This window comes from Anguilla rostrata, chromosome 14 (genome assembly GCF_018555375.3).
Source record: "Anguilla rostrata isolate EN2019 chromosome 14, ASM1855537v3, whole genome shotgun sequence".
Lineage (NCBI taxonomy): Eukaryota > Metazoa > Chordata > Actinopteri > Anguilliformes > Anguillidae > Anguilla > Anguilla rostrata.
The window spans coordinates 25911795-25922843 of NC_057946.1; the positions used below are offsets into that span (position 1 = coordinate 25911795).

Sequence of the window (11049 nt, forward strand, 5' to 3'; positions counted from 1 at the left end):
AAACCGCACACACATCCTACTGACGTCCCTTTGATTAGACCCATTGTTCGGAACAACGCGTGCCGTTAAAAAAACTAAATAAATAAATAGGGAGCAGTGACATAGGACCTACACTCAAATTAAACAAACACCTTTCGCAGACCGAAACACATTTTGAAATGCTCCATACTGAAGTAAACGATGATCATACGTATCAAAGATTATGTTACGCTACAGACCAATTTGCCTTTTCAGATATTTTGCTACAGTGAACATTTCAGCTTTAATTAAACTCTAATTAGAGTCCAGCAGTCCAGCTTGGTGTAGTGTCTAAAAACCTGGTGGACACGATCAGCATTTGGGTGTAAATTGAATAGGCCTATAAAAGTTACACTATTTGCAGACTACCTTCAACCAGCTCGTGCAATTTTATATTGATGTGTGTCAATGACATCTGCAGGCCCAACAAGGCCCCTCCCCGAGTTAAACAACACGGCCACGGATGACAGGTGGTGCAATGTGTGCTGAACTATCCAAGCGCGCACATGTCGTAGAATGACCCATTATCCGTCTTCTCTTTACAGATGTAAATTAGCGCGTGCGTGGCAGAATTTCGGCCTGTCTCAAAATTTTAAGCATCGGGACAGCTACCTCGAGAAATACCTCGAGTGTTTTTGTTTTTCTTTCTCTCAAATAGAATGCTATTTTCGTCAGTGTCACGGTTTAAGTCGTCGCCCTTTTAAAAGTTTCATTGCAAAAGCACGAAATCGTCTTCGATGCAACGCACAATAAACACAGACAAAGGGAAAATAAGGCCAATTATGCATATATTCGCAATTTAATATTAATTTCATGTTACACCGTATATACAGTACATAGGCTATAATATATATATATATATATATATATATATATATACACACACACACCCACGTTTACATTGCCAGTAATTTCTTTTATAATTAAAATGGTAAAATGGGGAAGCATTTGCGTAAGGCTATAATGACATACCACAACTATACAACATGCAATTATATATGCAAGCGCAAATATCTACTTTAAGATCCAGACGCAACAGCAACCTCCGCTGACCCCATACCCAACCCCCACTTCGGCAGATGGATGCCTGCAGAAACAACCCCTGCAGAAAAAAAAAAAGGGGGGGGGGGGGGGGGGTTTCCAGATGCCACGCGCCCGAAGTTGGCTTATTGTCTAACCAGGTTTTACACATGCAAATTAGCAGCGCGTGTCACTTTCAAAAAGCACCTGCAATATGTTTCAATAATTTATATTTAGGAAAATTCGTGCTTGCACTTTTATTATTATTATATCATAAATAAAAATTACACCAAGTAAATCACGCATTTCATGTTTAATTTAACAATAAAAATAACGACAACGCATATCTACACTGTAACTACTGGTATTGGGCATATTCGTTTAAAGAGCCAGTGCAGTGCTGAACCATAAATTATGTGACATCTTAGACCGAGAGTCTGCGCGCAAAAAAAAAAAAAAAAAGATTTCATTACTTTTCATTGTTATTGTTATAATGTCTTCCAAAGTTTTAGTGAATGGGCACGCGTATGTTAAGAGCTGCCTCGTGTATTGTATTCCACTGACCAATCACAGCGGAGACTGAGAAGTCGCGCCGGCAGCCGACTACAAATACTTGACCCGGGTCGAGGATTTGTGGAAACAATACCGGGATTCTGTGATTCTGTTAGAACACTAAGCAACTTAACAAGATGCGTAACGCAGGCAAAGTTTTAAAGGAGGCTCTGTGGACTGCCAATGCAGAAGACCGCCTTGTCATCGGCGTCTACGAGTCTGCAAAAATAATGAACGAGTAAGTAGGCACTCAATTGTGCAAAAAAGTCCAGGCGTGTAGAGCCTCTGCATGTATCAGAGTCTTCATTTTTTACCAGTCTGAACCTTAACGATGAACTGTCAAACTATGAGAAACTAAACAATGTCTTTCATTTTTCAGAGACCCTGACAGCGTGGCTTTCTGCGTGCTGGCAACTGATGAGGAGTTTGAGTGCGACATCGCCCTGCAGATCCACTTCACTCTGATCCAGGCGTTCTGTTTCGACAACGACATCAGCATCGTCCGCGTGAACGACATGCAGCGGCTCTCCAACATCGTGGGCGAAAAGTCGGTGGAACTTGAGGATGCGCACTGCGTTCTCATCACGGTATGTATTGTACCTGTGTAAAACTTTCTTAAAACCATTGCGTAACATAGGCTATTTAAATTGTGCTTAATTATACACGTTTTACAATGTCGCTTGTTTTATTTTTCTTGTTTTGCAGCAGAACCCTGCTGAAGGTTCGTGGCAGGACCCGGCTCTGGATAAACTGCACCTGTTCTGCGAGGAAAGTCGCAGTCTGAATGAATGGGTTCCGGAAATTACTCTTCCCGAGCGCTGAACCAGGACTTTCCAACTCTCTACGGAGATTCTGTAAGCCCGAAGGAGTAAACATTCTACGAAACGAGGATGGGAGAAACTCCAATCATCCCTGGATGTTCCTGAAGAGGATCTCATTCCAGGAAGCCCGGTGGCAGCAGCGAGGACTCCCCTGCAGTCACGCGGTGGTCGGCTTGTACCAGGATGACCCATCCTTTGTGCGGATGTGGTCTGGTACACCACGAGAGCGAAGGGAATCGAACTTTCTCTGGTGTTCCGAAAGGAAAAGTTGCGTTGAAGAATGGTGTTGATGCAGGCTGGCACGCCTTGCAGACAGAGCCGAGGAAAGTTTTTCCTCTCAAGGACACATGACACGACGCGTTCTTGAGTTTAGACAATGCTGGTATGAAGTATTAACATGCTTGGCATGAACAACAGTAAAGAGTTCACAGGTTTATGCGTAGAAGCTTCCTGTGTCACAGGGGGCAATGTTAGCGTCTTTAAGAAGACTTTGAGGGAACTCAGAAAATAATGTCTATATCATATTCATGTTACTAAATAAACATGTTATCTTTATATTTTTGTCAAGTTCCATTCATTCTGGGATGCTAAATGGCTGTCTATCCTTCTAAAATACAATAGTATACAACATTTTACAACATACAGCACTTTTTTTTAGCAACATAAAATTTATTTTCTTTGTTCCAAGACAGGAGGCTGTGTTATGACAATTAAAGTCCACAAGTTGAATCATTTTACCTAATAACGTTTTTGGCCGATTCCGAAAGCACTGCCTAGCTTTCTCACGTTGAATGTAATGTAATGTAATGTAATTACTAAACAATCAACAATTGCTCAGAATCTCTCGCTTAGCCTGCGGCAATAAGCAGTAGGTGGCGGTACAAGCTGCAGAGCAAATGCAGAAGGGCAGAATTGATGTCGAACAGAACCAGTCTACATCTTTACAAGGAAGATAATATTTTTACAGCAGCTGTTCAAGATGTATGCAAGATTTTTTTTTTCATGAACATTAATTTGCAGTGTATTGCTGTGTATTACAATTTATGCTAGATCACATCGGCTAAAACTTTAAAAATCATCGTTTATCCATAATCCCACTATCTGTATTTGGCTGCAGCCCTCCCATGCAAACTACACATCACAAATATCCAGGTATATGAAGGAGGAATGGATAAGAATTTAAAGAGGTAATCGGTGACACATCTTATAACCAAGGCAGTCAATAAACGCTAGCTGTTATTGAACAAGCATATGACATGTGTAGCCTACATAGTTTCATAACAAAACAATATTGCGTGACAAAGATATAGCGTAACCTACACAGTAAAACGATAAATCGACGTTGATGGTGTAAATATGGGCTATTTAAACATTTACTGGAGGTCGGGAAGCTCAATTGAATGTGAAATTCGTTGTGAGACTAAGGTTAATGTGAACATTAAAGTTTAGATAAATGTAGGCCTGTGTTTTAATATTTTCGTCAGTTTCTCGAGTTAAAGGCGACACTATAAAACAACTGAAATACAAACGTGTATTAGGCCTAAAACAGAACGGGCTGTTCAACAAACTGTTTTAGCTTCACAATTCATACAAACAGTAGTTCATGTGCATTGATAGGCTACATGCTTCCAGAAACACTTTTCCCCGGGAAAGGACTTACATTAGACAAGCTGGCCAAAGATGTGAGATGAAGTCGATAGGCTATTCAGTAAGTAGCGCAGACACGCTTACTTGAAGCCGCTAAAACGAACACGTGCATGCAGACTGAGTTCAGCGATAAAAAGGCTGGAAAACAAGGACTGCTCACCTGTTACATGCTACCAACACAAAGAGAAGTTCAGGACGACCGCGGAGGCCCAGGTCAGTGCCACCACACGCCATAATTTGGCAGCATTTATGCAAAACACTGGGATACGCTGCAATTATTTTGCAGAAAATGCAGTTGAAGTGCACACTGTAGGGGAGAGCGGGGCAAAATGTAACATGGACTTTTTTGGTTGATGCATCGAGCTTGAACGACGTATTTCAGTTCAAACACGCAGAATTGGCATCTGTTTGTCTCCAACGAAGGGCGGGAGAGTTCAATAAATATTTCGGGAGATATTGGCAAAAAGTCTGTTTTGGCTATGCAAGTGAATTAAAAAAAAAAAAAATACCGGAAGGCTATTGTATTGTGTGTATGTCAAAGAATCCAAATATAGGTAATCGTAAACAGTCTTTTCATGACTAACAGATTGCATAGTTTTGATATAGCATGCCAGCTTTCAGGGATTTCTAGCCACCGTAGCCAAGCAAAAGTGCCCTTCGCGCGGTTAAACCGAACGGGGTTAGTCTGTTGTCAGTACTCAGTAGACTATTAATGAACCAGTCGATTGGATTTCTTAATCTTAGACTGGATCTTCGTACATGTATTTAACTCAGATTTAACTTTTGGCAACGTGGTCACATGTGACATCGACTGATACAGCTGTTTGGATCGAACACACATTAAACAGGAACCGGAGAATAGTCTTGTTGTAGATTTTCACCGATATAGGTAGGCCACAAAAAACATAGATGTAATCAAAAAATAAATTAAAGTCTGTATCATATAACATGGAATTGCATTGAATTGCCTTACTTTGTGCTAACTTGTAAAGCTATTAAGACTGTTAGGTGTACCCCGCGATGCGTTAGTTTTTACCCCCAACCTTGGGGTTAAATGTAACAATTCACTGTCAGTACTTTCGGTCAGATTGCTAGTGAATCGTATGTCCCAGAAATTGAATTGTGGTGTGTAATCATATCAAAGGAATGCAGGTTATTTGTATTTAAAAAATGATTAATCTATCTTACTTTACTTTATTTTTACAGGGACAGTGCACATTAATAAATCTTTCTGTAAATGTGCCAGTTTAGCCAGCATGGCTAATTTTCAAATGCAGTCCCTGGGCAGGTACATTAAAAACAAATACAAAATACAAATTCAGACATAATACAAATACGTTAAAACAAAGATTGTTTTTTATGCATAAAACAGACGTCACATGTTGGGATATTACAGAGCATGGTCACACATCTGGTTGTCTTTTAACCACACTTTCAGGTAAGTTATGAATGAACTATATGTGTTGCAGTTTCTTATGTATGTAGGAAGTTTATTCCATGTGTGAGCTGCCCTCACTGAAAAAGCTGACTGTCCAAAAGCAGTCCTCCTCATAGGAATTATACAATCCCCCTTGACAACAGATCTAGTTGATCAGTTGTTCTCTGCTTAACAAAGGCAGTAACGGGGGGATGAGCCAAGCCATGCAAAATCTTGAATACAAGACAGGCTTCTGTGAATTTTATTAAGTTGTCCCAGCTCAATAAATTCAGATTTCTTAAGCAGTGACAGTGGTGGTAACTATTGGGCTTCCTATCAAGCACCTTAAGAGCCTGGTGCTAAGCTGACTGTGCAGGTTTCAGTGTTGTGCATGAGGCTTGAGCCCAGCTTGTCAGACAGTATGTTAAGTGTGGAATGATGTATGCATTAAAATATAATATTGCTGCCTTAGTTGTCAAAGAATTTCTAATATAACGGAAATTTGACAAATTATATTTTACTATGTTTTTTTAAGTTTTTGATTTGCTTTTTGAAGGTGAGATTGGAATCAGTTGTAATGCCAAGGTAACTGAAGTCCGACACTTCCTTCAGCTTTTCCCCTGATACATATATGTGTGATACAGAATCATCGATTGTTCTCTTTGTGAAGAACATACAGACTGTTTTCTTTACATTGAGATGAAAACAAGAGTCATTGAGCCACTGTGTGACATGGACCATCATTGCAGATAACTTACGTGCAGCTTGCTGTTTGGTCATTTTATGTACATAAATCACAGTATCATCTGCATACATATGTACCTCAGACTCACTGCAAACAGTGGGCAGGTCATTTATAATTAAGACTGAATAAGAGGGGACCCAAAACTGATCTCTGGTAATATTGTCAGAATTGAGCCAAATACAAAAATTGTTAGTTGTTTCTCCGCTCTCTTCTGTCACTAGATAAACAATTAACATAAAATCGGCATTGGTAAATAAAATGTTGCACCAATAAAATTAGAACAACAAATAACTTTTCCTATAGTTCATTTAAGTAGGCCAATTTCAAGTCACGCTGTTTGGAAATGCAGAGCAAGATTAAGTAGGAACTGTGTGGTCCTGTTGTCAGTCTGCAAACAAGCTTCTCTATCATCTCTGTAAAATAAATTGAAAGTCAAGAACAGATTTATCCCGCAACAACGACAACAAAAGGAGCACTCAATTCCGTCCAGCGAGGGGTAGACACACGAGCCCCAGTAAATTGCTTTGACATATTTGCATAACTCCTGTCCCCGGAGCCAATCGTAGGAGAGCAAACAGGGAAGTAGCAGCCCACAACCGAGAAACGCGACCTCTGGCTATAAATACAGTCAAAGGCTGCAGATCCTGTATAAATACAGTCTTCTGGCTATCTGCTGAACAGACACACTTCAGTGCATCACTCCACTCTGGACAACTGGGATTTCTGAGGACATTTCGTGGTCGTGAGGATACAACTGTAACCAGTAAAAGGTACATCCGTTGCCCAGTTAAGTAGATGTGGGATTTGCTGAGATATCTGGGGATCTTGCAAGAAATCTGTGAGTGAATTTACGCTTGACGAATTTGTCTTCCTTTTTTTTCCCTTTTTTTTTTGTTGCAGAATGCCTTGCGCTGGAGACACACTGCAAGACCTGCTGCTCTCGGCGAGGAAGCACCACTGCCTGACGGTCGGAGTGTACGAGTCCGCGAAAGTAATGAACATGTGAGTGTCTCGCTTTCGGGCTCCGTCAGAAACACGGAGCGCGGAGCGTCTGTTTCCCTGCCGATCCCCCCCCTTTCCCCTCCATTGGCAAAGTCGCAGCTCCTGATGTGATTCTGTAACCCCCCCACCCCACAGAGACCCCGACAGCGTGGCTTTCTGCGTGCTGGCGACCGGCGAGGGGTTCGAGTGCGACATCGCCCTGCAGATCCACTTCACCCTGATCCAGGCGTTCTGCTTCGACAACGACATCAGCATCGTCCGCGTGAACGACATGCAGCGGCTCTCCAACATCGTGGGCGAAAAGTCGGTGGACCTGGACGACGCGCACTGCGTTCTCATCACGGTACGTGTCCTGCCCGCTGTACCCCCATTCCAGAACTTTTTTGGCAATTTGTAATTTGTCCTGATATTGTAGCTTGTTCTTCTCCCTTGTTTGGCTTGGCGTAAGTTAGGTCAGAGTAATGTTCACTGTGTGAACTAAAGCGTGTTCTCGGCTAGCAATAGCTGTACGAGACGAGCATCGCATCTTATTGAACCTGCGTTTTGTAGTTGTCCATGACCGTGAAATGCACTTTTGTACGTCCCTTTGGATAAAAAGCGTCCGCCAAATAAATGTAACGTGATGTGACGTGCCTGAGTGAAACGATCTTAAAATGGCCGCCGGAAAACCCGTTTTAACCGGTTCCTTATGAACGTTTTTTTTCCCCGGCGTCGCTAACGTGAGTTTCTTGTTCCCGTTTTGCAGCAGAGCCCTGCTGAAGGTTCGTGGCAGGACCCGGCCCTGGCGGAGCTGCACCTCTTCTGCGCCGAGAGGCGAAGCCTGAGCGAGTGGCTGCCCGCCGTCTCCCTGCCCAAACGCTGAAACCCGCTCGGGGCGCGGGCTCCTGATCCGGACCAGAGCTGCGTTAACCCACCCGCCGGGGGCTCCGTCGTCCCGCCAGGTATGCGCGGGAATCGCTGACGGAATTACTGCCCGGCGCCCGCCTCTGGATTACCCTTTCTTTCGGAGAGAGAGAGAGGGGGTCGTTTGTTTGGCCCGACGCGCCGAACCGATCGAGGAGCCGCCCCGGGGTCCACAGCGGAACGGGGCGACGGAGGGTTTTGAAAACGGGGCCGTCCCCCCCCAATATCTGGAAGGGGTTCGGCCAGCCAGGGCATCGCTGGGGAGGAGAAGCGGAGAGTTCCACGAGGAGAGTGGGGGAGAAACCCACGGAGTTAAATGGACAGTTTTGCTGAACGGGACGACACGAACCGAGTTGCGGAGAGGGGACTCTTGACAGACTTTCGAGGTTAATCTGGAAATGATGGAAGGACTGGCAGAAAGCGTCATTCAAGAGTCTGTAAAGACTGCTTTGGAGACAATGAGTGGACCAAGGAATACACATTTGACTATGAAGCCTGATCCAGAGACAGTGAGTTTATACTGGACTACATCAACCAAGGACTGAGAAAACGCTACGCTACATGCAGGAATGCTCTAAGACTGCAGCGTCTTAATGTGCTTAATATGCTTAATGTACTCAACATGAATTTGAAATAAATTCCTATAAAGCTACCTTTATTGTGTCGTGCGTCATGTTACGAAACACTGTGACGCAGTTTCAATTGCGGAGTGATTTTGTAAACAGTTTGGATGGGGATTGGTGGGGCTGAGTGGGCTAGCGTGATCATTCACCAGGTATAAATGCACTAGGTGATGCAACGTTTGGTTAAAGAAATGGCTACTGTTTCTGATGTAACCGGCTAGATGCAGCAGCACCATACTGTAATAACTCCCCTACCCCCTCCCCTCGATCGGGGTAAACCACATCCGTTGTCATGCCACCCGACCATGACCGTTCATCTGTTAAGAACTGGCTTCTATTGTTCAGACCATTTTTTAAACAGGCCATCATTTTTCCCCTCACTGAAAGACTGAAACGGTTATAACTGCCCTCAGCTGTGAGAGCACTCATCAATACATAACCTCACCTCAACCGCCACCGACAGCCTAGCACCCATCTGTGTGATGGACGGCAGCCATTTTGAGCCATGAGACTCGCCATACGTCAGATCAGAGGATTACTGAGCCATTGTAAATAGGAGATTATTAAATAGCCAGATTGAGAGAGCGGGGTTGGGGGATTTATCGGGACACTCTCTTTAATAAGTGCCGTGGAGTTTTCAGTTATCAGGAGCGAAAGATTTAACGTCTCATTTGAAAGCCGGTGTCTTACACAACACGGTCTCCATTCCTCAGTGGGATATTGTTTATCTTGTTTTTCAGTCATTTATGGTCGAGTGGGAAGCCTACCCCCTGCTGGCCCAAAAACAGCACTTCACTTAGTTTTCCCAGCAAGCCTCTGCTTTAGCTAGTCAGCAAGAGCCCGATAAACAGTGGAGAGTGCACACACACACACACACACACAGACACGCATGCATAAACACGCACCCGCAGAGAGACACAGACACATGCACACACACAAACACATGCACACAGACACACACAGGCACACAGACACACACAGGCACACACACACACACACACGTGCAAACACACGCACGCACAAATGCACACACACACACACAGACCTTCATCTACTGTCAGCTGTGTTTTCATCTCGGTCAGACCCTCAGTACAGTGAGGACAGAACAGAGCGTCTGTCTTTCCCCACAGTGAATGGTCATAAACAAGCTTCTCCGCTCTTAGATCAAAGACTCTCTGCTCAGTGCCACATGATACCATCTCAGACCCCCTCGCAGTAACAGTCCCTGCTCTCCCCGTCACCTGAGAGCAGCTGTGAGTCTCCGTCCTTCCTCTCCTCGCCGTGGCCCTGTTTCAGAGCAGCAAGCTCTCCTGTGTTCAGTGCGCCTTCATTACGTTTCACAGAGGGAACCGCACACGGACTGAAAGTCCAGCATGTTGGGACCCTGAGGACCCTGTAACGCTGGTGCGTAAACCGAGTCACCCAGACTTGTGTTATTCACATCGCCTTCTTATCTCAGACACAAATTTACACACACACACACACACACACACACACACACACTCACGCATATGCACACGCGCGCGCACACACACACACACGTGCGCACACACACACACTCAAGCATATGCACATGCACACACACACGCGCACACACATACACTCACGCATATGTGCACACACACACACACACACACACTGTCACACAGTCAGTCCCCGAGGCGGAGTCACACGCAGTCACGAGCAGCCACTCACAGACACACAAAGCCACTCTCAGCTGTTTAAAACACATAAACCAGAGGAAGCTTTTTCACACACTCCATTTAAATATTTAATGGACTGACCTAAAGCCAGTAATACCCACAGGCCCAGCGGCCACAGATTACGCATTACCCACAACCCCCCGGGGCAGCAGCAGTGCCAGGCCCGTGGCGGAGCACCTGTGATTGATTACGAAGCTCGGAGGCGCGAGACGGGCTAAAAACATCCCAGACGAACACGGAGGCAGCCAGGTGTCTAATGTACCGCAGCACAGCCTGGGCAGATCAATGGGGCAGATAACACCGCGCGCGGGGTTAGCGACAGCGCTTTGTTTTCTCTCTCTGTGGTCGACTCTGAGCCGCGGTGGAGCGCAGGACCCGGCGTCTGGAGCAAACAGAGTTGGTATGGCAACAGGCCCCTCCAGGCCCCCCCCCCACAGATGGGCAAACGAGACGCGTGAACGGACGCGGAGGGGAACGGCCAATCGCCGGGGATGAAAAACAGCCTGCAGGTGACGGCCGCGAACGGTGGTGTTTACGTCGCCCCGGACACGTGCGCCGCGGGTGCGCCCAAACCCCCCCCCCCCAACCAACCCCCCGC

General features: G+C 45.0%; 2 protein-coding genes across 4 annotated transcripts; both read left to right on the top strand.

The window, feature by feature from the left end:
- The first annotated feature begins 1360 nt into the window (after positions 1–1360).
- Positions 1361–2917, top strand: LOC135239838 (growth arrest and DNA damage-inducible protein GADD45 gamma-like). 2 transcript variants are annotated; one of them, XM_064308822.1, is made up of 3 exons: positions 1361–1828; positions 1970–2177; positions 2299–2917. In XM_064308822.1, the coding sequence occupies exons 1-3, from the start codon at positions 1728–1730 to the stop codon at positions 2410–2412; spliced, it is 423 nt and encodes a 140-aa protein (XP_064164892.1). In that variant the 5' UTR covers positions 1361–1727; the 3' UTR covers positions 2413–2917. The 2 variants fall into 2 exon arrangements, with proteins under 2 accessions (XP_064164892.1, XP_064164890.1); XM_064308820.1 differs by having other exon boundaries at positions 1381–1828; positions 2296–2917.
- Positions 2918–4009: 1092 nt separating this feature from the next.
- Positions 4010–8777, top strand: LOC135239754 (growth arrest and DNA damage-inducible protein GADD45 gamma-like). Of its 2 annotated transcripts, none has more exons than XM_064308688.1 (4): positions 4010–4271; positions 7121–7222; positions 7358–7565; positions 7968–8777. In XM_064308688.1, the coding sequence occupies exons 2-4, from the start codon at positions 7122–7124 to the stop codon at positions 8082–8084; spliced, it is 426 nt and encodes a 141-aa protein (XP_064164758.1). In that variant the 5' UTR covers positions 4010–4271; position 7121; the 3' UTR covers positions 8085–8777. The 2 variants fall into 2 exon arrangements, with proteins under 2 accessions (XP_064164758.1, XP_064164757.1); XM_064308687.1 differs by lacking the exon at positions 4010–4271 and adding an exon at positions 6376–6990.
- Positions 8778–11049: the final 2272 nt, after the last annotated feature.

What these genes read in the sequence shown, in the direction of transcription:
- LOC135239838 (XM_064308820.1), top strand. Translation starts at nt 1,728, where the DNA reads ATGCGTAACGCAGGCAAAGTTTTAAAGGAGGCTCTGTGGACTGCCAAT. An exon ending in TCTGCAAAAATAATGAACGA is followed by an intron (nt 1,829 to 1,969) that starts GTAAGTAGGCAC and finishes TTCATTTTTCAG; the next exon opens with AGACCCTGACAGCGTGGCTT. An exon ending in CGCACTGCGTTCTCATCACG is followed by an intron (nt 2,178 to 2,295) that starts GTATGTATTGTA and finishes CTTGTTTTGCAG; the next exon opens with CAGAACCCTGCTGAAGGTTC.
- LOC135239754 (XM_064308688.1), top strand. Translation starts at nt 7,122, where the DNA reads ATGCCTTGCGCTGGAGACACACTGCAAGACCTGCTGCTCTCGGCGAGG. An exon ending in TCCGCGAAAGTAATGAACAT is followed by an intron (nt 7,223 to 7,357) that starts GTGAGTGTCTCG and finishes CCCACCCCACAG; the next exon opens with AGACCCCGACAGCGTGGCTT. An exon ending in CGCACTGCGTTCTCATCACG is followed by an intron (nt 7,566 to 7,967) that starts GTACGTGTCCTG and finishes CCCGTTTTGCAG; the next exon opens with CAGAGCCCTGCTGAAGGTTC.